General features: G+C 40.4%; 1 protein-coding gene across 2 annotated transcripts; it reads right to left on the reverse strand.

Annotated features, from left to right (window-relative positions):
* Positions 1-282: 282 nt before the first annotated feature.
* pnoca (prepronociceptin a) lies at positions 283-16,800 on the reverse strand. Of its 2 annotated transcripts, none has more exons than XM_032561542.1 (3): positions 16,676-16,800; positions 4,387-4,520; positions 283-2,018 (listed from the first exon to the last, which is right to left on the reverse strand). In XM_032561542.1, exons 2-3 carry the CDS (start codon positions 4,504-4,506, stop codon positions 1,398-1,400), a joined length of 741 nt encoding a protein of 246 aa, XP_032417433.1. In that variant the 5' UTR covers positions 4,507-4,520; positions 16,676-16,800; the 3' UTR covers positions 283-1,397. The 2 variants fall into 2 exon arrangements, with proteins under 2 accessions (XP_032417433.1, XP_032417434.1); XM_032561543.1 differs by having other exon boundaries at positions 4,387-4,517; positions 16,676-16,781.
* Positions 16,801-25,308: the final 8,508 nt, after the last annotated feature.

The following is a 25,308-nucleotide window of genomic DNA, read 5'->3' on the forward strand; positions in this document are numbered from 1 at the left end:
TTTTATAACAAACTATTTCAGTCATTTGTTATCATTTGTACGTTTTTTTTTTTAACTTGTTTACAAGAGAGTAAGAAACCAATAATTGCTTATTCTGTTTTAAAACACATGAAGAAATACCAAATAAAGACAGCATTTAAAAAACAGTCAGGACTTTCCTCCTGACTTCAGGAAGGAAAGTCATCCTCCCTAAAATGACTTGAAAACACAACGCAAATTTAAATAGCACCTTAACATAAGCAATAATGAGTCTTAGGAACAAAATACTTCCAAGACGCAGACTGAGTTCCTGCATGACAAGCCACGAAGGAAATAGTAAACTATATTTATTGGCATGTTTCAATTCAGTTATTTACAAGACAAAACATTTTACATCTGTAACAGTTCAGAGACAATTTTGACACACAAGTATTCAAACACAACAGGCCATCGAAGCGTATGCTCAACTGTGCACAACATAATCGAGACTGATTACCGTCATAAAGTCTGAATGAATGCTGCATGCTGTCTGGAGTTGTTCAAGTTACATAACTTTAATACATCTGTATGATGCCGGAGATATTGACCAACAAAATGTAAATGTGGATTTTTATACATTTTAATTTATTCAACAGAAATCACATACAGATGCTGGAGTTTTTATCACCAAGAGACTAGAACATGAAAAACAGAGGAAAGAACAAAAACAGAGACGTTACATTTCATTTTGGACTGCTATAAGTATTTGTCCACTAGATGGCGACATACGAAAAAAGAAAGTGCTCAAATTTTCATCCGTAATAAGGCCCGAAGCAGACGAGATGTAAACAAAGAGCAAGGATTTTAGATTTAGTTTCTTCGCGAATCTCAAAAGGGCAGAAGCTCTTTAGGGTTCCAACACATTTCCATGTCACTTTCCCAAACTCAGATTTTCCTGTCCTTCCTTAAAAGTATTAAATGGATACAATGGAACAAATGGGGGGAAAATGAAATACTTTCCTATGCATGGTTTTCTTTTATGTTCATACTTATACAAACTTGGAAAATGTTTAAATACAATTCCACTTTTCGAATCCTTCTTTATGCTTTTTTTTAAGACATGGAAAGTAACTTCTAACGTAATTTAGGTTTCCTATTCTAAGAAGGATTCCCGTTTCGGAAAAGAAGCATTTTTCAAATCCTTTACCCAGGATTTTAAAAAAAGAAGTAGCTATAAATAGAAAAGATTGGGGGGAAAAGAAGGCTATTCAAACAACCAGAAACTGTGATGTTTTTTGGGGTTTTTTCATGTACTTAATCAAATTGTGTGACTGTAATGTTGCCAGATTAACTGTGAAATGTTCTCTGCTCTAATAGAAGACAACTGAAAACACATCTGGTATGTCTGTCATGGCAGGGCCTAATGGAGGCGCGCCCCCTCACACCTCGTTCTGCTGGGTGAGCTCTCCTGAGACGCTGTTGAACTCGGAGGACCGGGTGCTCATGCCCAGGTACTGCTTCAGGAACTCGCTGAAGCGTTTCTGGTTGTTCCACTTGCGGGCCGACTTCCGAATCCCGATGAAGCCCCCGTACCTCTTCTGGTATGACCTTCCCGGAGAGACCAACTTCCTGTAGCCGTGCCTCCCTTTGACGAAGCCGCCGAACCTTTTGGAGACGCTCGGTTCCGGGTCGTCCTGCCCTATCGCTGCCTTGCCGGCGTCCTCCCCTTCCTGCCCTGCCTCCTCCTCATCCTCCTCGTACTCATCGGCGAGCGACAGGGCGTCCTGGGAGCCGTAGAGGGAGCTCAGCTGGCTGCTCTGGCTGACCAGGCCCCTGTCGTTCAGGTCGAGTGAGCGGGTCATGTGGTTGAATCTCTGCAAAGCCATGGGCAGGAATAGACCCCCATCCATTTGCTCCTCTCCCTCAGGAAGTAGGATGTCAGCTTCCTCTTGGGATCTTCTTCTGACGGTGCCATCGGAGGAAGAAGAAGGTAGCGCTTTACGGCAGATGTCCCAGGAGGAGGAAGGAGAGGCGCTGCTTTTGCATCCAATCAAACACACCTGTTAGAGATGGAGACAAGAGATCATCCTCTTCCTTTTATGAACCGAGTTAAGAGGAATAAGACGAATTAATCATCGAAGGTTCATATAACAAGTCGCTGCAAAGTAGCACTAAATGACGAGCCGTTCTGTGAAGTGGAAGGAAAATGGTTTTCAAAATCGCTTTCATACAAATAACTGAAAAGTAGGCCTCGATTTAATTGTTTTTTGAAATCGGCGAATGGCCAATACTTATATGAGAAAACGATCTTATCCACCGATTTTTATCTGAAAATCAGCCACTGTCCCTTTTTGCTCTGTAATGAGAAATGGCTGACTGACAGCCCAGCCCACCATGTCACAGTAGCAACATACCTGTCAAGTTTTCATACCTGTCAAGTTTTGGACTTGACCATACGGGAAATGTCGTCGTCCGGTGCTACTGTCAAAAGAGGTCGGGGGGACTAAGGTAAGGGATATACTGCTGTAAGAGCGGGGAGGTGGAGCAATTAACGTGAGAGCCGGGGCTGCACAATACAGGATATTTACAGGAAAATAATAATACGGGAGTACGGAGGGAGAGGGGGGTAAAAAAACGATAGTTTCCTGGCCAAAACGGGAGACTTGACCGGTATAATCAGCAAGTGCGCCATTAACTATAGCCACCCCTCTGTTGCCAACTCCGCTACTTTCTGGCTATTTTTAGAAACTTTTCAGACGAAAAAAAAAATCAGTATCGGCAAAAATCAGAATCAGCAGGTTAGGCTTTTTAAAGATTGATTATCGGGCAGAAAATTGCAATCGGTGCGCTCCTACAAAAACAAAGTTACAAAGTTAAATTTATCAATTTTTTAATATAATCAATGCAAAACCAAAAAATAATAATTAATCTCACGCTTTCACAGCAGCTTTGCAGGCACACAGAGACGTAGCCTTCTGAGAACAGCTCACCTGGACATCCACGGATCAGTACTAAAACAGTGATCCGCTGCTGGAAGTTTAAAACTCCTCTAACACGGCAAGTATGTCTGAAGAAAAGCCTTTTTAACACTTTTTTGGAGAAAAAAAAGACCAAAGTAAAAACACTGTTATACCTCTGAGGCATGTAAACAGGGAACAACCTGCACTGTCGTTTTTTTAGTTAATCAAAAAAAGACGACACAAAAAATTGAACAGAGCTTCTGCTATGAACCAGATCCATGTTTACACCATAAAAAAAAAAAAAGTCAAATTAACTTCACAACCGAATCCAAGCTAAATTTTTTGTCTACAGTAATGATGTACATGAACACAGTAACACTTTCAAAATAAATAATTATTTCTAAATGAATGGTAAATGACCTACTTTTATTGTCCTAGTTAAAGAAATGACAGCGCTGTCCCGCTGTAATGGGCCACAAATGGTATCAAGTATCAACAGGAACAATTTTGTATCACAATAACCCTAATTTGAATTTTAGCTGTTTTGTTTTTCTTCCTAGGATTGCCCTGCGTCTTCATTTGCGCCACCTTCCTGCTTAAAGCAGAGGATGTTGTGTTCTGTCACACAAAGGATTTTGCACGAAGGCCAAAACTGTGACGTTTTTTTCAGCGTATCTTCTTCCACAGATTTCATGTGCCCCTTTGGGGTTTGTGGCAATCTGCAATTTGGGCTTCTTGTGATTCTTTTTCTGGCCAACGTAGCTTATATTGAGAAATGGCAACTATATATGTCTAAGCATAATAACAATCTTTACATAAGTTTCATTTAGCGTTGCAAAGATTTTCTTTAGATTTATTTGATCTCTAGAATGATCAAATAAACCAATCAGCCAAATAAAAAGCCACAATTATTATAGCAGCCGCAGCTATGGTGAGTGTATGTGAAGTTTTAACCCACTCTACAACCGATTCCCCTCCCATGGGTTCCCTGTAAATACCACAGTGATCCCGGCGTCAAACACTGACAGATCAGAGCTTAACGTTTTTGAAACTGTCGAAATGTAAACGTCTTCTGGTGCGCCACCTACAACGACTCTTCTGAGACGCAGACATGTCTTTACCCAGGCAGAAACCACCAGCAGGCACATAGGGAAGAAACACACATCTGTCCCCGGGAATCAATTAGCCTCAACAAATTAAAACTCAAATGCCAAAAGGATCATTCGTTGAGTCAGGCTGGGAGTGCAGAATAAATACGAGATGCTGGAGTGAAGAGTTTCAAGTTGGAAGGGGATACTAGGTTTCGCACGAGTTCATTCGTGTAAGTGGCGTTTCAATTCTCTACAAGTGAAATGTCTGCAGCCAACATTGTGTTGAAAGATGCCTCTTGGACTTTGAACAGAGCTTTCAGAATGATAACACCCAATGACGGAGACTGAATCTGTGTGTGTGCGTGTGTTTGTATTACCACAGTGTTGAAACTGAGCTGTTTAGGCAGGATTTTGCTGCAGGACAGGCAGTCAGTCTGGCAGTCACTCCGTCCTGGATCGCACAGACAGAGAAGCAGCAGAGCCACTACGGTCCTCATGGTCCCACCGTCTGCTGCGTGACGCAGGGCAGAGAGGAAGCACAAGGTCAGTGGCATCATTTATCCACGACGGCGCATTAGGGAAAAAACAAAAAAAAACAAAAGGAGGAGTAAATTTATGCCAAAAAAAAAAAAAATCTTACATTTAGAGATTAATTGCAGAAATTTTCTAGACAAAACATGGAAATTTCTGATTTTGAAAAGTGGAAAACTTGCGAGAAAAACGCAGACATTTTGGGATTAATCTAAAAAATATTTGAGAAAAAATGTGGAAATTTCTGAGTTTCTAAAGTTGAAAATTTGCAACAAACCCCACCTGAAATGTTGAGATTCATTTCAGAAGTCTTCTAGACAAATGTGAAAATTCCTGACTTTAAAAAGTGGAAAATTTCCTTGGAAAAAAAAAAAAAAAAAGCTGAAATTTTGAGATTAATCTCATACATTTTCTGGGGGGAAAAAACAGAACATTTAAAAAGTTGAACAGTTTTTACTTCAATTTGGTTGATCAGGCTCGTATAGGACAATTTATCCCTCTGACCAGCTTCTCCAATCTGCCCACAAATGCGAAACTCCCGCCTGAGCGTCACTTCTGGTGATGGAGCGCAGTGTGGTTCAGTCTCCTCCATATGCACCGTCATGCTCAGTTTCTTTCTCTAAAACCCAAACTTCCTCCTCTATACGCTGTCGGGCTTTGTTATGTTCTTCCTGCAATTCCTTGTACTTGACTTTTAGTGAGTTTAATTCACCGTCGTCAGCTTGTATTCTGGGATCATCCGACGTCCAAGAGTCCTGGAGAATCCTGGAGAAACTGTTGAAACGATTCAGGTTCTTCCTCGGTTCCGATCTCGTCCAGCGTTGCCTCTGCTAGTCTGACGAGGGAACGCCGAGTTTGGCCAGTAAGTCCTCCTGAAGGTTCATCACTCCTGAGGCGTTCACAAAACTAAAATCAGCTCGGACTTCTCCAACATCAGCAGCGCTCTGCTCACTTCGTCTTGAAGCTGCTCCATCGGTACTTTCGGTTCGTCTCGTTTGGATGAGTTAACTTTTAGTTGAAACTCCTCCTGGGTCTGGCTCGCCAAAAAAGCGACGGTGGCGAACAATCAAAAGAGACATTGTGATTGAGTTCGCAACATTTCAATTTAATAATTGCTACAAAGATAGTAGCGGTATCGCTACATATACAACAGAAACATAATTTTGATGCTTTTTTTTTTTTTTAGTTTGGTTGTATTTCGGTTTCCACCAATAGTTGGACTCTGGGCAGGCAGGTTTAAACCCAACAGTCAAATGTTACGTCATGCTGGTGCGATGACAGTAGTATCTCTTGTTCTTGTCAGGAGCAGCGAAAGTGCGGGATGCTTTTATGATCGAAACGGACATAATAGCTCACCGAACCACGCTCTACTGCTCAGTGGAAACGAGGCAAAAGTGTCACATTTAGTCACTAAGACCACCATTTTTACTGCATCTAATTTTTGTTTTTTTTGATGCTTTTCAGAGAAGAACGAGAAACAAACGATGGCAGAAGCAGAACTTGGACTGAGGGACGGAGGACGAGACGATGAGCAAAGCGACTAGAAGGAGACGGCATGAAAAAAAGGCTGACCTTTTTCCTGTAGGAGCAGCCCCCCCCGTCTGGCGAGTCTGACGTCAGAAGCACAAGCAGAGTTTTCGTCTCATTAAACAAACTCGTTAACTCCTTTAATTGATGCCTCAATTAACGCCGCTGGCACCAAACTGAGTCAGTGTTTCTTGCTGACAAACACACTCAGCTGGCACCCGCAACGCGCAGGGAACGCCCACGCGCCGCGTTCACGTATTTAGCACAACAAATGTAAACATCGACTTGTGAATTTCTGCCCCTCCATCCCCAACCGCAGGACACCCAAACACTGAGGGGACACTGTAAAAAAAAAAAAAAAGAGACGGCTGAAAGTAAATTTTTTTCCTCTGTCAAATATGTCGATAATGTCTAAAGAAGTGAACACAGACTAATTAAAAAAAAAAAAAAAAGATAAAAGTTTTAATTAAAAAAGTTCATTCCCGATCCTAACTTGCTCATACTGACATAACGCCGCGAAATTAATTAATGTTAATGCAAGAGAGTTACATTTCTGCAGTCCGATAACAGCAAGGTGTTTGACAGTGAAGGACAAAAGAAAGGTTGAGCCGATATGAGGAGAAATGAAGAGGAGGGAGGTAATTGACACGAGGCAAACAGCCTGGGGGTGTGTCCTCTGGGAGGGACAACACGTCTCCTCCTGTATCCGTCCTGTAAGGACTGAGTCACCTGTTAAAACCGAGAGTCACCTCTTGTGCTTTTATAGTTTTATATCTAAAAACGCGTCTGGATTTCCGCACGGTGTTGTTTTTGTGTTTGAATAGACAAGGACGTTAAAAATAAGATGGATTTTATCTGAGAGGTCAAGTCAAAGTACAGCACACTTGCTAAGTGGGAGGAAAATGATACGTCTTTGCAAAACAGCTCAGTAAGATTGGACGGAGAAATGGAAAGGTGAAGAGTGAGGTCGCGTCGGAACGTCTAGAGGTTTAAGTTTCTGTCCAAGCTCACACACGTTAGATGGAGAAGTTGTGGAAACGTCAGTTTTCAAGTGCGATAATGCCAAATTAACCATTAATCAGATAAGTAAGTACAGATACTGATACCGATACTTTTTCTTATTTAAGTTTGATATGTCATCAGACTTTCGGCCGTTAGGTGTTTTTGTAGTTTTTCTTTGAATTATTTGGTTGAAACCTGCGATGGAATCTGGATAAAGTTTATATTTGTCCACAAAAATACTTTGATAACCTTCTACGTAGAAATAATAGAAAAACAAAACATAGTCGCGTGCGTTTTTTTTTACAAATCAAAACAAAATCTTTTTTGAGGGAGGGTTGGGAAACTACGATGTAAAAATAAAGCATCTGCTGAAAGTATCGATTTTACCAAGCTAGTATCGAAACTTACCGATACCGACTTGAAAATGATATTATCGATATTTTGGACCGATTTTCCCAACTCTACTTCTTTGATCTAAACTGTTTCATTGCAACTCTTTTTTTTAATTTACACACATTATAATTACTACTTATGAGATTTGAATTTTACTTTAAGTTTACAAAATGGAATTTTTTAATATATTTTTTTAAATTTCATTTCACTTCAGAAGTATGTCCCAGTTTGTCTTGGTCTGTCACTTAAAACCCAAATAAAACTTCTGGAAGTCCATGCAAACAATCAGCCATCTCTGGGACACAGTTTTTAAAAAAAAATCTCTTTTCTTTTCATGAATAATAAGTCATCATTGCCACGACGACGCTGGTGATATACAGGAATGCATGTCATTCATGGCACACCAGGTCGAGTTTTAAAACAGGGTAGGATTCCACTAGACACAGAACTAAAACAACATGGCTGTCGTCTTCCTCTGCAGTCTGCGAAGTCCTCTCTTGTTAAGAGCAGACCTCTCAACAAATCTACAGAAGGGGTCAACTACTATCAGGTTCTCATGAGAGCCCTTGAAACTCAATTATTCTGCTTCAATTTGCTAATTAGCCAGTCAATAAACAAGGTAATTAAGTCCTTTCTGTGAAGGATGCGCAGAGTCAGCGTTGGTGCCGAGCTTACAGAGTAACGAATAAAAAGACAGCCTGGCAGAACTTCCACAATTCTTTTATTCGGCCAACATAAAGTGTCACATGGTTGTTATGTGGAAGGAAAAATGTGGTTTGTAGGCCGTGATGGCACAGTTACTTTGAAAAACTAACTTTAATCGGATTCCTGATTACTCCTTGAAAAAGTAACTTAGATTACTGATTACTTGATTTGGAAAGTAACTAAGTTACATTAAAAGTAACTTTTTTAGTTACTTTCAGCAGCTGCCAACAACAACGCTGTGAAAATTACATTGAGCTTTGCCAATACTTAATTGTAAGCTATTTTATAATGATTACATCAACAATGTATTTCCACTTATTGAAGTGAAGGGGGTTACAACAGTACAAAAAAAACTTTAGTAATTTGTGCGTGTTTTGTGTGGTCCACTGTTGTCTGGAAAACTATAAATAGGATTTTAGTCTGACTAAAACTAACTGGATGTCAGACAAATTCTGGGGTTTATGTCTGTTTATTTCCAAGCCCGAAAAGGCGCAACCCGCGACTCATCAAATCTGCAAGCGACTTTACAAAAAAAAACAAGCCCAAAGCCGCTTATAATAATCGGATTTAGCGAGCGAAACTCAAAATAGTTCCTGCTCTTCCAGCAATGCACCTCCCTCCGTTGCTTATGTTTCTGTCGCTGCTGATACTGTCGCATAGAAACGGCGGTCACTAGACAAGACACGTAGAGGAAATAAAATTAAATTACAAAAGAAAATAGTAATGCAAAGTGATTTTAATAAGTAACTGTAGTCTGACTACTGGATTTGAAATAGCAACACGTTAGATTACTAGTTACTGAAAAAAGTGGTCCGACGTCAGTAACGCGTTAATAAGTAACGAGTTACTGACATCACTGTTTGTGGTTGGGCGATTGAGACTTATTTCATCGCAATATTTTGTGGTGCTATTGCGATAACGATAAAGATTATGATAAAAACAAACAAATACTTATAGTTTAGGTAATAAATAGTTTTGCAATTATTCTCAGAGAATTTAATACCTGCAAAAGACTTTAAATTGGACGGAGGTCAAAAAATGGCTCTACAAGAGGAACGGATGGCACCTTTAGCCTCTGCACTGTCCCGTTTAAATCAGAAAGTGTGATATAATTTTTCTTTCATTTCAAAATGCGTCACATTTTGAGAAAATATGAGAAAGTTCAAGGTGTGTAAATAATTTTGTAAATGACTGTACCATGCTTTTAAATACATAACCAAGGTACTTTACTTTGGGACATAAAGTGCAGAAAAAAATATCTAGTCCCTGCTCAAGCTGCTGAAGCAGCTAAAAAACAAGCTGCTCCTGTCAAAGCTGAATAAGTACAGTTAACGTTAAAGAAGTGCTGCTCCGGTTTCCTCCCCGTTCACTTGATCCAAACAGACACAACGCAAGAGCCTCACAAATCCTCCCATTGTCTCACACTGATTTATCAACAGTTTCCACCATTTTTCCCCCTCCATTATTGCCAATTTCTCGTCAAGAACTGGGAAACATAAAATAAATTACTCCCAGCCTGAAGCGCGACTTAAAGCCGGATTATTCACGCCCGGCCGAGCAGAGAAACGCCGTGAATCTGTTCTGAGAAATGTGTGGGGTTTTTTTTTTCTTAGCGCTTTACGGCAGGACTGCAGTTTATTGCATGACTTGTACAAGAACCGCAACACTTAACGTCATTGCACCTGAACGGTCTCTCTGCTTGACTGAAGCTTAACTCGTTTTTGCCCATGCAGCCAAACCAGAGTCTCTAAGTGATTTACTGTGATTGATTACACTGAGTCTGCAGATGGGTGACGACAAAACACAGAACAGAGATATCAGCAGATTTTCCATCTAGGGAAGCAGACTGAAAGTCAGCAGATAAGTTTCTAATCTGACAATTAACATCATGTTTATACGTCATGTTGTAATGTTTTTCCCTCAACAAAAGCACATCTGGAGTGTTGCTTTGATTCAGAAATCCTTTAATCTCCCATCAGCTGTGCATAACACCTGGGAGGACCTAGCTCCGCCTTTGAGACGCATCTCCTCCTCTGAGCTGTAGTTTCCAAGCTTCTGCCTCACAGAGCGGCCCTCCCCTGTGACTCCCCCTCTCAGCTCCTTTAGACTAGCCAGCAGCAATTAGCAAACACCTGTTGGAACAGCGCATCTTCTAATTGAAAAACATCAATAAAGGGTTAATAGAGGAGCCATGTTGTAATTACTTCCTGAAGGCGGAGCTTCAGAAAGATCAGGAGTTCCTTAAAGAGACAGAGCCCCAACTTCAAGGCGTTAAATTACAGTCAGATTTCTTTTAAGTCATACTTGATATACGTAGGACTTTTAAGAGAACTGAAAGTAGTATAGTTACTAGCTTGTGGCAGAAAACGGCAGTACATGGCTGGAAAAAAACATAATACTGCCCCTTTAAAATGAACTCTTTTTGGTCTGTAAAGTGGAAAATGTTGGAAAAAGAAAAACGCCTGTTATTTAGCGGACTCCTGAAGTCTGTATTGTCGCTTGATGAGCAACTCTGACAGGCTTTCTGCTGGCAGCCGCCTGTTAGAAAAAAATCACTTTGAGCGACAGCTCCTCTCCAGCCCCCTCAAAGTGCATGCTGCTCTTTGTTGTGAAATTGATGTCTACCTGGTAAAATCACAAACAGCTCGCTAACTTGACACATTTCATGAATAGGGATCTGTTCTGTCAGCCGTGAAAGGGGGAGATTTATGTGAAGATTTTCTGCAAACATATTCCTCGGATTCCCCAGGACAAAAGACCAACCAAAGTCCCTTACTGATTGACAAAGACGGTTTCTCTGGACAGGATGATTCTGACCCTGAAGTGGCACAGGAGACGATGTTGACAATCTTTAAAGTCTCTAAAATCTCCATACATTTTAGAGAAAAAAAATTCACAATGCAATACCTTGGCAAAATGCTAAAATCCCAATTTGTTCTGGTACAAATATTGAGGATGTTACGCAGATGAAGCCGAATCATTGAAAATGTGGTGGGATGTAAATAGACTATCTCTGCATATTAGGACTAAATGTTTGCCATTCGGATATCAAAAAGCAATGCATGGCGATACTGTCATTGTTGATTAAAAATATTGAAAGAGTTTAAGATAAATCTCTTGGATTAGTTATTGATGCTAAATTATTGAGGAAACAGTATTTCAGTTACAATAAAAAGGTTGCAACTCTTATAAACCCGGGGATGTCTAAAAGAAGCATACATTAAAAAAATAAGTCATTCATTTGTATAAAAAAGACCACTGATGATTGTAAATGGTTTTCTGTTGGTTTTTTCATTTTTTGTATTTTCAGATATTTTGATCAGTAGCCTTGATTGATGACTAGTTACATTATTAATAGTATTTTACTTCTGAAATAAATATAATGATATGGTTTTTTTGTCATTTTGTTTGGTAAAATGACAAAATAAAATTCTTGAATACAAATGCACCCTACACTTTTCCAAATTTCATTTCCAGTATTAAAAAAAAGTAATTAAAAAAAAATTAAATCAATGTAACTTTGACCTTTCATTTTACATTCATGCACCACTTTGAGTTGATCTGTCAGACAAAAGTCTGTTTGGCAAAAGAAAAATTCAAAGTATATAGATGCACTATAATTAGATAGAAAAATATAACCAAACACATCCTCTGGTTTGGTCTCCAGATTACCAACATTAGCCGTGAACAAATAAAGGATCCTGGAGAAAGATCTGCGACTTTCAGCTCAAACAGCCACATGTGCCAAGGATCGGCTGCTTATTAGTGCAGAATCACAGGGGACAAGAGCACAAAGAGCGGGCAGCAAACAGACATAAAGGAAGGAGCTGTGCAGTCTGTGCAGCACAAATAAATGTAGTTGGACCCTGCTGCGTTGGGAACATTGTATCCATGGATTAACGCCACACGTTCAAACCCAATTTAGCAGAACTGGCAGCGCTGAGTGAGCCGTCTCTAAGGGGTGTGTCCCTTGGTTTTCTACTTCTTGCCCTCTTTTAGTTTTCCCCATAAAGCTTGTGGGTGAAAATGTTTAGAGGGGGTTAGGGAAGTATACTCATAAAGCTAATGGGGTGTGGCCTGGAGCCATCGAAGATACTAAAGAGAGGAGAAGGATTAAGAGATTGTTTGGAATCTCAAAGTGTTCCAAACATGGTAAAGGACATATTTCTTAATCTCGCTATAAATAAATGTAAATCTTAAAGCAATATTGCCTTAAAATGTGGAAAAAGAGGTACATTTTAGCTTCTCCTATTGGGCTAAAATGATCTAACCTCCTTGTAAATATGCGAGGGAAACCAGAATGTCTTTGTTTCTCTCAAGGTGAAGTGAAAATTGAAGCCCCGGGGTAAACACAGAAGCAATAATTTAATTATTCCCATCTTAAAGATTGCTATTGACAGAGGAAGGATGGCAGCACTCACATCTAGTTAATGACTTCCACACATGCCTGCCTGTGGGGGAAAAGAAACATCAAGAGTTACATCATAACTTTGGTCAACTGGCCCCGTCTGCTACCTGTGTCAGGGCTGCCTCCAGAAAGCTTTGATAAACTTTGGGTTGTACATTAAAAAAACTAAAGGCCATGCCATAATTTTTGCTGTAATGTTTAATGTCCAGTTGGGCGGAAGAAGAAGGAACACAGCAGACAGCTTAGGGAGAAAGATCTTGGGACGTGTTGACTGGGCTTTTGTTGTAAAGGATGGTTCAATCCATCTTCAAGAAATTTGATAGAGGATACCTACCAAGACACGACTGACCACATACCAGTAAATCCCATATTAATCAGAGAAACAAACAAAAGGGCCAAGGTGACTGTGTCGAGGCTGCAGAGATTCTCAACTCAAGTGGGGTAAGTCAGGACAATCTGGCTGTTTATGGAAACATGAAAAGATCCATAAGAAGCCTTTTTTCAAGCCATGTAGTGGATAGAGCCAATACGTGGAAGACGGTGCACAGCTAACAATAGACATCTCCTTGAACACGCTAGCTTCATGGTGGAACATGGTGGTGTTGGTAGCACCATGCGGCGGGGATGCTTGTAGCTCCGTCAGGCACGCTGGACAAAGTTGAAGGAATAACAGATGGCACTAAACACAGATTAAACCACGGAGAACTAAGGGCTCTTACATGCGTCGTCCCGTCTGAAGTCGAACAGTCTACACCTTTCACCTTTTTGTGCACCACCCTTTTCTACATAGTCTCCTTCTTCGACAACGACTTTGCAATTTCATTATGCAAGTTCATTATGTGGTGCAGAAAAGTTTTATGTTAAGGAGACTTTCGGTTTGTCAACTAAGTTTAGTTATAAAATTGTAATTGACTTTTATTAGTAGGGCGTATTGAGATGTATCATCTGGTGGTAAGAGGTCATGCCTTGTGACCGTTCATGATGCAGACAATAAACTTCAAAGAGCTTTGCAAAACTGCATTTTCCGACTCATTTCTGGCGTCAGAGGTGGGATGTTTTGTCATGATCCTGTCAGGACACAGTGATCTTAAGATACAGTGAAAGTATAGCAATAAATCAAGGCTAAAAACCCACCTGTGTCGAGTTGCTTTTGGACCAAAACAAAATTGACTAACATACAGTATTTGATGTGTATTGACGATTTTAACAAAGGCACTTGACAAAGTGCAATGTCTGTTACTAGTTTCCACTGTTGTTGATCGTATGACGTGTTTATGATGTTTTTATGATGTCTTATTGTAAAACACTTTGAACTGGCCTGTTGTTGAAATGTGCAACACCAGTAAATTTGATTGTTTGAACTTGATACAGCTACTTTACATCTAGAAAAAGTTAGTTGAAAGTTGATCTCAATGACAGACAGCTATTAAAAAGCATAAGAACAAAATAGAAAGAATTACAGGATGTTTAGGAGTGCAAGGCTGCAGGGGTTGGTGCCCATCTCCAGCGGTCACTGGACAGGAGGTGGGGTTCACCCTGGACAGGTCACCAGTTCGCCAGAGGGGAAGATTCACGCACACACAAACTCGAACCTACGGGGAATTTCAAGCCACCAGCCAACCATATTTTGAGAACATGCAAGCTCCACACATAAAGACCACAGATTGCAAGGCAACGGTAGCTCCAACTGCTCCACTGTGCAGCTTGCGCATCTTATTTCCATCCATTTGATTTCCTCTCTGTCAGCCAAGCCCCTGAACGGTTCAGGCTCATTAAGTACCCAGGGGTTCACTGAAAACAATGAGCCAGATGTGACCAAATCATATGTGATCAATAGTGTCTCCCCTGGAGCCTTTTACAGGGCTTTGAACCTTATGGGTACACAAATCCTGCTCCATTCCAAACACCTTTTAACATTACAGTGCACAAAGTTAAATGTTGACTCATATCACTTTTGAGTAACAATCCTTACAGATTTTTTTATTTGTTTTTTTTTTTTAACCTAATAGGCAGTTTGGCCAGAAATCGTCATTCAAAAACGTAGCAGTCTTCAAGGCATACCCTAAAATAATCGCCTGAAGTGACCACGACAGCATCGTACCCTCATCAGCAGCCATGATCTCACCCAAACAACCTTTCATTATTGTGCTCCTTGAGCCGCAGTGCAAAAGCAAACAGGACCTTTTTCTGCGAACCTCCCCTCCCCATCCATCCATCCAGCTGTTCATGGAGTAAACTGCAGCACTAAATCAGACCTTAACGACTATGACTAATCAGAGCCCGCAATCTCTGACCTTTTAGTCCTTCTTTGAGAGATACTTGTGTAAATTGTCACCGCCTTTCCACAAGAATCGGAAACAGGAATTCTTAGCAAAAGGTACGACGACGGAGCTCAGGGTGCGTTATTTGCTCTGTTAGAGCCGACACACTGATTTCATCACGCTGACTTCGTGATATGAGGAATTGTTTTAGCTCACCGAAAAGGATGAGCTACGCAAAGCTTGCTTTTTTGTTGACAAATTTTAAATAAAAATTCTTAAATTCAACCATTTAGAATTTGAACTGTGTGGGAAAAGGAGTTAAATCCAACATCTGTACATGACGCCCATTACCTGCACCGTCAAACCAGCTAGATCTTAAAAAAACAGAAACTGCATTTTATGCAACGGATCGAAGTTAGTAACAGCATCGCAATCAAATTTGCTGCAAGTACAAAACAATAACAAAAAATGAAAAACTGTATAGTGGGGCTGGTTGCCTTGCAGTGCCGATGGCTGATTCTCTTCACAAAGAGAGGAAAATGAGATATTCTTCCTGTCTCTGCCGCATCAAATACACCAACGACCACATCTGGTCAATCAAGTTAACAATTACAAAGATTCCAAGATGACAAAAGATAGAAACGGAATAAAACATTTTTAAAAAGAGGACAGGGCACCAGGAATAGCAGTCAATTTTCCACTGTCACCACATGCTTGCTCAGGAGGAGAGATTGCTGTAAAGTTAATGACCCGATGCAATCACCTGGGCTTCCTTAGATACATAACTTTCTACCAACTGGCTTAATGAGCTCAATTTGCTTTGTTTTCGTAACAAAGATTGAACCAGATTTCACATAAGAGGATTTTAATCTCTTCGTGTAATTATACTAGACTTGACTGAGCTGGTTGTATGGCGTTACATGTCTCAATATGAACTGGAATTGTTTTGTAAAATTCCATGAGTTACAATTGTCATTATTTGGCTCATTATACATAAACTGAAAAGAATCACAATACACAGATAAATAATAATCATTTTTTATTCATTTAGACAGGGAGAAGCAGTGGTGTCTGCTGCACACACACAGCTCCACCTGTAAATCTAAGCTGTGTTTTTGTCGGTTCTGTATTACTTGATCCCTTCACTAATTCAAAATCACATTTTGTCTTTTTTTTTTTTGTATTTTGTATCTTTTTTTGGGGAACTAACTAGTTCAGATGCATGTCAGTTTATTTTTATTTCCTTTTCCTATTTTTTTTTTGTATTTTTATGACTTACTGAGATAGTCATAAAAGAGGCACAATTTCAATGTATTTTGCTTCTTTTCCTTTGTTTTAGCCAGCAAATTCTCAACATTTGATCAACCTCTGATCAAAATAACTCCTGGCAGGTATCACAGTCCACATTTTATTTGGCTAAACAACACGTAAATAACAGGAGTTTACTTTTAACTCATCAGTTGTCAGGGCTGGTAGACAACCTGTGTGTAGTGCAGCACGACCAGCATGAAGCATCCCGTATCAGACGACATCATTTCCAGGCAACGAAAACCACATCAGCACCCATTTGAGTCAAGACGCCTTCTGGTGAATGCACCATTCCTGGAAACCGTTAAAATATCTAAAAAGAAATGATGTGGATTCCTTTTCAGCTAGTAAATAAGGAATCCTTCACTTGAAGCCACTTGTGTGTCAAAGCTGAAAACAATAAGACATGTTTTGTAGTTTTTGATGAGCTTCCCAAAGAACCAAAGTGTTAAAAAAAGAAAGCTTCTTTAAAGATTTTTGGATCAAAGGTCAAAGGTCATACCACTCCCCCTCCCCCGAGGATCCACTTACCTGTGTGAGATTGTGGAGGTCCTTGCAGATTCCTCACCTTACGTTCCGGTGCCTCGGTCTCAGGGTGGTTTCTCTGGCTTCGTGGAGGACGGAGACAGCTGCTCTTATACAGGCCCACCCCTTCATCCTCCTCCTCCTCCTCTCCTTCTCCCTCGTTCGCCCTTTCTTAACTCCCCCCTTTTTCATTAGGGAGGGAAGACCGAGATGCAGACTGGAAGGGAGGAGGTAAAGATGGGGGGGTGTATGATGGTGGGGGGGGTGAGTGATGTAGGTGGGAGGGAGAGAGGGAGCGTGCAAGGAGGAGCGAAAGTCAGTATGATGACAAAATATTGAAGGATTGAGGGACGGAGGGAGGGAAAGATAAAAGTGCGAGAGCATGGGCGAGCGCGGAATGAGCGTGAAGGAAGACGAGTTTAAAAATAGGACCGCTTCAATTCCCCCCCCCCCCCCCGTGATCCCTGATGGCAAAAAAAACCCACCCATCATAAATAACGTTCACGTCAAGAAAAACGCAAATCAACTTGTCAGTTTTTAATTACCAAAAGAAATGATTCTCATTAATGTAGTCAAAGAGCAGTGCTGTGGAAAAAAAGGGTTTACCTCTTTAGAGACTTCCTCTGTTTTTGCGTTTGGTGGTACGCGCCCGCATGTCTTAGATCTTCAAACAAATTTTAAGATCAGACATAAATAACACAAGTAGTTTTCAAGGAATTTAATTTGTTGCAGAAAAAAAAACACTTATTCAAACCAGCTGCTATCAAGTGTTTGTGTTAGCTAGCCATGACGTTGTGGAAGAATTTCTGAGCACAAATGGCTTGTTTCAAGTCAGTGACCATCAGATTTAAGTTCAGGCTTTGACTATGCCACTGTATATTGTTTTTGTTTTTTTTCAGCCTATAAAAGTTGAATTTTTGGATCATGTTTGACAGCATAAGTTAAAACTGACTTGCTATGTTTAATTGTACAGGTTGGAATAAGTCTATGGGCAATAAAGAAACATGTTGTAAAGGAAAATGATTATTTGTTGGCGTTTAATACAGCTAATATACGACATGTGTAAAGGTACAGCCAACACTCTTATTTGGAACAGTTTTCTGTTTAACATGTGGGAACTGATATAGCAGGGCCCTTTTGCCTCCCCCACACACAGAGCAATAAAGTTACATTCCGATGGGGCAGAAGAGACTTCTTGGCGCCAGGGATCTTCCGTATCAGGCAGAGATGACCACGGGGTAGTCCGCCCTTTGCTTAGATAAAAAACAGACACCTTTGCTATAAATCAGGGAGTCCCGGCTTTCTCTGGGGGCCTGAGGGAGTTCTAATTGGTCGAAGAGCAGAACGCCTTTTTTGCATATATTAAATAGGGAAACGCCTCTTACATTTAAAAATACAGGTCAGCAAGCCAGAAACAGAGTTTTTTACCATCTTTTTCTCTCCACGTGGGCGCCTTTGTCTGTCTCTGTGTTTCGTGTTGTCTGTTTCCCCTTGTCTGTATAAAATGTATATCTCTGTACCTCTGCAGCTCTGTTAACGGATTCATGCGGTGCTTAGTATGAATTAAACTCTGTGATCTGTGACGTCATTGTGCCTCGCCTTGTCTTGCAGCCGTGACGACATCCGCTCGAGACCCGGCTAACAGGAGGAAAAGGAGAGCCATGCTTTTTCCAAAATTTAAGCTAACCTAATAACTTTCCTTCTTAACAATGTTTATTCCGTTTTTTTTCTCACAAAATCATTCTTAGGCAACAAGATTTCAGTCTGGTCAGTTCTGCCTATTTTAAGTTTCTTTCAGACTGAGCTGTTTTATGGCCACGCCTCCTCAGCTCAACGTTTACGCTCACACATAAAAATGGCTGCAAACAAATGCCCAATTATATAACTGTACATCTTTGAAAAGCAGAAATGGAGCTTCCTGCACAGCCAACACTTTAATTCAACATCAGAACACTCGTCTCTTCCAGCAGCCGTTGTACGGCGCATGCAGCTGTAAAACTAGCTGACCAAACGTGCTGGAACACCAAAAAACATTAACTTATTTCCAAAAAAAAGACTGGATGTATTTTGTTTTTAAAATCTCGTGAGTTGTTTTTAGAAGCTGTTGACAGACCCCAGCAGGAAGTAGAAAAATGTGCAATAACTGAACTTTGCACTATAACCATGTCAGAGTCCTGTCTTCTATCTGCAAGTGTCAGAAAGCTAAACAAAAACACGACAGCGTTCCGACATGTTGAAGTTTGACAAAAAGGCAAAAACAGAGGACGTGTGTACTTTTTTGATGCACTGTATGTCCTATTACTGCCTGTAATTATGTCTAATTCAGTGTTTGGGGAAGTTTATGAGGACAACCATGTCACTCCTCCGCCAGTTAGTAGTGACAGTAAGATGTCCTCCAACCCTCTTTTCTAGAAGTGGCAGGAATGTATTACTGTCACTCCGCTCAAAAATCCCCCCCAAAAAAACTCTGCGCTGGAAACAAAAGAATCACGACAAGCATCAATTCAAGAGTTTCTCATTGTGTGTCCGCCGGGACTTCATTATTACGAGCATGCTGCCTGCTTCTCCCTGATTAAAGTTACTGTATCTTTATCCAACGGGAAGCAACGGCAAACAGTGAAACACACAAGTCGGTATTATGAGTCAGACAGAAAGTTTGGAGTGTTGTTATCAGGGCTGACAGGAAGTATAAGAGAAAATGTTTCATAAACATATAAAGGCATTTCAGCTCAGTTTGATCAGTTAGTAATAAAATGTTTATTCATAACCAGCTGTTGTCAACCCATTGCTGTCACCGGGGCGATTGTTCAACCAGCATCATGCTGACTGTAGCTGACACTTGTCCTTACTGTCTTTATGTTTGAAAGCTTAGAAATAGCCAATCTGTTGAAAGCAAACCCCAAACAATCACAACACACAAAGACCGACTTGTCAATTACACGCAGACGGGGGGGGGGAAACTGGGACGCAAAATCACGTCACAGCCAACTTTTATCTGCAGCAGCAGCAGCAGCAAATGGTGAGCCTGCACAGCGACCACCTCTGACATTTAGAAATAACATGGTGAAAATGCAACTTTGAAAAATTAACAGTCACGTTTTTTAAAATTTTATTTTCTTTATGCCCGGCTAAATAACCTAAATTATTGCTGTTAATGGGTTTTCTTTGCAACTTTGCAAACGGCGCCTCATATAAAGCAGGACAGGAGTCAAAATCATTTCACTAATTTGGCATAAAGTGAGTCTGAGACTTTTTTGCTGCCTTGCAAACAAAGAAATGGCCGTAAACAGAGGTTGTTGCAAAAGCGAAGACAACCTCTCGAGGGTCAATAGGCTGTTATTGAGTTTATCTTTTCTCCTGCATGCTTCATTAGCAGATAGCCATCAGAGGAAAGCCTGCGGCTGGGTCAAATAATTCAATGGATGGACTTTATAATTAAGGCGTTCCGGATTCCCGAGCCTCTCACCCATCATTTCTGCTCGCCACACAATGCATCATCACTTGACGCACCTTCAAAGCACTTGGTAAAAATGTCAAGAATGTATCTATTTTCCTAGTAATAACAGACAATTTTATTTATAATGCACTGTATATTCTTAGAAATCTCAATAAAATAATTAATTAATGACACTAACCATAAAAAAAATACAGATTTAAACATTAAAAGATCAAAACAAGACAAGTTAATGAACTGTCACACAACAAAATTTCCCTGTGGGTTACAGGCATGGTGTGATGTTCAATACTTTGTATAGACCTGTATGATTACCATTCCGCATAATCAACGGTTAGTTAATATGTTTTTTAATCTTAAAAGATAAAGAGGTCTGTCACAGTTAACTCTGGCTGGTTGGTTGGTTGTCAGAAAAGTGCCACAAAGAGTAAAAAAATAAATAAATAATTCGACATGATTTAACTGAGCCAAGCTTTGCTCAAATCAAATCACAAGGTATTCCGATCACATGCAAATCAGATTATTAGACGGCAGATAGCATGTCATAATTAGAGCAGAGGCAGGGTCAACGTGTCTCATCAGTTCAAAGCTGCACGCGCCTCCGTTCTCACGGACCAAAATAAACAAGAGGAAATAAACCTCCAGATGAGCAGCGCGCGCGCGCTCCGTAATTACGGTTTACAATACCGCCTTATTTGCTTCGCCTCGCGAGTGTCCAACCCTGATTACGCACTCTACTGTTTTGGAGATCTGAAAAGGGACCCGAAAAAATGCAGAATGAGCAATTAGGCTGCATTGTGAAGCCGACCGCATCGAGCAGAGCGCCGGTGAAGCCAAAGAGCACCGCTAAAGGAGATGTGCTTCCACTGCGAAGTTTGGAAACTGAACCGAAAATTGAACCAAATATAGTTTTTTTGTGTGTGTGTGTGTGCGTGCGTGCATTTGTTTCTAATACCTTGTGGGGACCATTTACCTGACATATACTACGTTGTGGGGACACACTGCTCCTTGTGGGGACCGAAGCCTGGTCCCCACAAGGGGAAACGCTGTTTTTGGGTCAGGGGTCAGTTTTAGGACTAAGGTGTGAATTGAGTTTTGGTTAGGGTTAGGTATGTAATGGTTAGAGTTAGGGTAAAGGTAAGGGTAAGGTTTAGGCTGTAGAAATGAATGGAAGTCAATGGAAAGTCCCCGCAAAGTTAGCTGCGCAAACATATGTGTGTGTGCGTGTGTGGGTGTGTGTGCGTGTGTGGGTGTGTGTGTGTGTGTGGGTGTGTGTGTGTGTGTGTGAAACAAGCAGAGAAGTAAGTTCAGAAGAGGACTGAAAAACAAGGAGATTGTTCGCTGTGTCTGCCAGGTGGGGACAGATTTTTGTCTATCGAATGGATCATTGTCATTCATTAAAGGCTCGTTAAGACCTTTCCTGTGGGGAAATAGCTGTTAGCTAAGTAGTACATTTGTCAGAACCACATCACATGCTTATTTTAGCCTGCATCAAAACAACTTGAAGGCATATAGAACATACATTAAGGGAAAAGAAAAGAAAGAAGCTCTTAATTTCCTCGCTAGTATTTAAAATCTTGTTCTAGAATACAAATAATAATAATTATGATTATGCGACTTTGCTCTAAAGCTGTCCACAATTGTTTGTAAAAGAAAATAGGACACCATATGAAAGACTGCATATTTGAATATATATATAAATTGTTATAATACAAAAGCTATTTATGGCAAAGAATAAATTAAAACTCCCCCTCACATTTACTCCCACTTAAAATGGCAAATATTACACAAAGGCCTGCAGCAAACATGATGAGAATGTTATTACATGGCATTTTGAATGAGGCTTGCACTGTTTAAACTTCTATTCAGTGCAGTAGATATTGTTTTGGGCACTGGTTGATTGGTCCTGAAAGCTGAAGCTGAAGGCTAATATGACAAGTGCCCAGGTCAAAGTAGACTACCACTGTCTCACTCTTCTCAAAAAACACCATAGTGGTTTAAGCCACTGCCATTTTTCAAACCTTTAACCTGTCATTGTGTTTGCATTGGACAGATATTTCCAATGAAGTCAATGATTATCAGGAAAGGGAGAGTGGAGGCGGCGTAACACCAGCGGTCTTCCTGTAGTCAGAGTCACTGCCTAAAACAAGAGGGAAGCAGCATCATTACAATAGAAAACAACTTATTCCCTGATCGATCCACTTTTGCAACACTCTTCCAGTTCCATCTTCCCATTCAGGAGTTTGTGCATGCGTGGTATGGCCTTTTAGGAGACGTAACGTCACAACATGCCTTTTATGTTTTGAAGTATACTTCAAACATTCCACCACCAAGTGTCTGTTTTTGTGTTTTCCCCTCTTTTCATTCCTTATTGCCCGTCCTCCTGTCCAGTCAAAGAAAGGACGGCGAGAGGCTGCAGATTTGTCGGAAAGAGATAACGGGCCTTATCTCCCCCCCACCAGACACCGACACAACTGATCCAATCGAGACCAGGTTAAAACAATTCATTGACTTTTACACCTGAAGGAATGGCTTCAGGGAGGAGGAGGAGGAGGAGGACAGAAGAGAGGGGGATTGGGGTTATGTTTTGTCAAAGTAAACATCTTGAAGGAACAATGCGCTTTTTAAAATCATTTATTTGAGTCCAACTAAGGACATTTACTCAGAATGAGAGTTTTGAGAGAGTTTCAACCTATTTTTTTGAGGCAACAATTTGACTTGAGTTGTCCACTCCTCCATCCTGAGGCAAAGGAAAAATGTTTTCTACTCTACAAAGAGGTTCAGCAAGTTGGATACCCCAAGCCCACCTACTGCAGATTCTCACCGACTGCTCCATCAAGACACTTTTATATAATTGCTGTGTATGGTATCCAGTTTTGCACCAACACAGACCCAACTTTCTGTTTGTTAAGCCTCCTGGTGTCTGCTACTTTCATGCTCAGGTTCACCACCAGCCAAAAACAGGGTTAGGGTTTCTGCTCTTTTAGACGAATCACAGGTCCAGATGCCCACTAAGAATTATGCTGAGGCATACAGAGAAGTGAAGAGAAAGATTGATAGGACTGTCTCACAGCAAAAACACAAAATCTTACCAAGTGTTTTTGGTCTAGTTTCCAGTGCAAATATCTCACTACACTTGAAATAAGACAAAGCAAACTTACAAGTACGTTTTCAACAAGAAATTGATTGTTTCAAGTCTGTTCCTTAATATTGATTTTAAAAAAAAAACAATACTGGTTCCATTGGCAGATTATTTCACTTATGGGAAAAAATGTCATTATAAGTTAAATAGTCTGCCAATGGAATGAGTATTTTAAAATAAATATTAAGAAATATTTACTAAAAACAATCTATTTCTTGCTGAAAAGTTCCTTGTAAGTTTGCTTTGTCTTATTTCAAGTGTACTGAGATATTTGCACTAGAAACTAGACCAAAAATACTTGCAACTCAGTGCGATATTATAAATAAAGGACTATTCCAAGTATAAGTAGGCTAGTCCGTGAGTAGATGATTTCAGCCCAAACCTGATTAGCTGCTTTGTTTTATGAAAGATCTCCGGACAACAGTACTGGCAAAATGCTAAATTTCTCATTTATTTACAGAATTTCCAGTGTACATTGAAGAGGTAGGTAAAGACCAGTAGAAAAATGTCACTCTGGAATTTGATATTTTTAAGTGAATAAACATTTAAATGGACCAACTCCTTCATCAATAATGGGTTCAACCAGTTACCGTTTCATCGCCCGTAGATCCCATGACGGCGTGCTGTCCTTGCTTTATGCATCCTCGTTTTTCCGTTTTCCCAGCATTTCTCCCATCATGTAAACGTCTACAATCCGATGTCAACCCTGATGGGTTGTGGCTGACTGGCGGGACTAATTCCTCCATCCTAAACTATCTTGAACTTTTCTTTTCCGTGCCATGATGTTGTTTAGCTGTGCTTGCCGGTGAAAACCTCTTTATGGACTAAATGTCACAGACATGATTCATGCGCTAACACGTGGGAACATGTCATTTTCCCTCCATCCGACATGCCAAAAAGGTTACTGCGACTGCCCCCTTCCCTCTCTGCAGCCGACTGCTGCCACCCGTTCCCGTCTTAGCTGATGATGGCAGAGAGGACCGTCTGCCACAACACTAGTTCATAGAAACCCCCCACTCCAAAGGCTTATTTAAAGCACAATGACAAATCTGGGCTAAAAACAACCCAAATGTGGGGTACTACTAAAGCTGATAACCACCTAGCTAAAATTTCTCCCCTTGTACAAATGCATCTTCATGCAATAATAGTAAAACATATGAATTAAGAAGAATTGTATTCATTTTTAAAGAGCAAAGTTCAAACCAGGGAGCAAGTATGTCTGAGGGGATTCAAAACTTTGGAAAAATCACTTTTATTCTGAAGCGTCTCCCCTGAGGGAAGAATCAAAGCTCCAAGTCCAGGGTCGTGACCTTGTCGATGTCGGTGGAGGGCATCGTTAATGACTCGTAGGAGTTTTATACCCTGACAAAATGCAGTGATGTTGGTGTGGTGCCATCTTCTCAGCTAAATGGAGGAGCAACCTGTTGATGCTCGGTGGATTTATTTGGTGGAGCCACTAATCCCACCTCTTTCACCTGAAAACCTTCAGAAAAACAGCAATATTTTTCATAACATATCAGGTGGGGTGGTACTCTAGCAATCACTTTATGATAGCTGTAAGTGAAACATTTTTTTTTTCAATTGATGGTTTACTTTTTTTAAATCGATCTTAGTATGGTGGAACTTCTAATCCATAACTTTTGGTTATGAGGTCAATTTCTTTTGGTAGCTAAAAGACGGAAAACAGATACATATTTGTCTTACTGCTATGAACAGTAAGCAGGATGGTAAGGGAGGTAAAAAAGAAAAGAAAAGAAAAAGGATTCTCAGAAGTCCATTACTAGATACCTCAAGCAAAGAGTGGCATCTTACGGTCTCCACAGCAACCATTAGATGCCATCTCTATGAACAGGATGTTTGGGAAGATGCCCTACCATCGCGAATGTAAACATGGGACTCAATCTGGACCGTGTGCTTCAGTCAAAATTTGTTTTTTGACAGCAAATTTTGTCAAGCAATGTATTTCATGCCCACTATTAAGCACTTTGATGGTTTGGGTGTTTTTTTTTATGTCCATTGTCTTCACTCAAGATGCAAACTTGG

This window comes from Xiphophorus hellerii, chromosome 4 (genome assembly GCF_003331165.1).
Source record: "Xiphophorus hellerii strain 12219 chromosome 4, Xiphophorus_hellerii-4.1, whole genome shotgun sequence".
Classification (NCBI taxonomy): domain Eukaryota; kingdom Metazoa; phylum Chordata; class Actinopteri; order Cyprinodontiformes; family Poeciliidae; genus Xiphophorus; species Xiphophorus hellerii.

Bases quoted from the DNA above. Each gene is read 5' to 3' on its own strand.
- pnoca (XM_032561542.1), bottom strand. From the start codon at position 4,506: ATGAGGACCGTAGTGGCTCTGCTGCTTCTCTGTCTGTGCGATCCAGGA. The intron at 2,019-4,386 runs GTAATACAAACA...CATCTCTAACAG, and splicing joins AGCTCAGTTTCAACACTGTG to GTGTGTTTGATTGGATGCAA.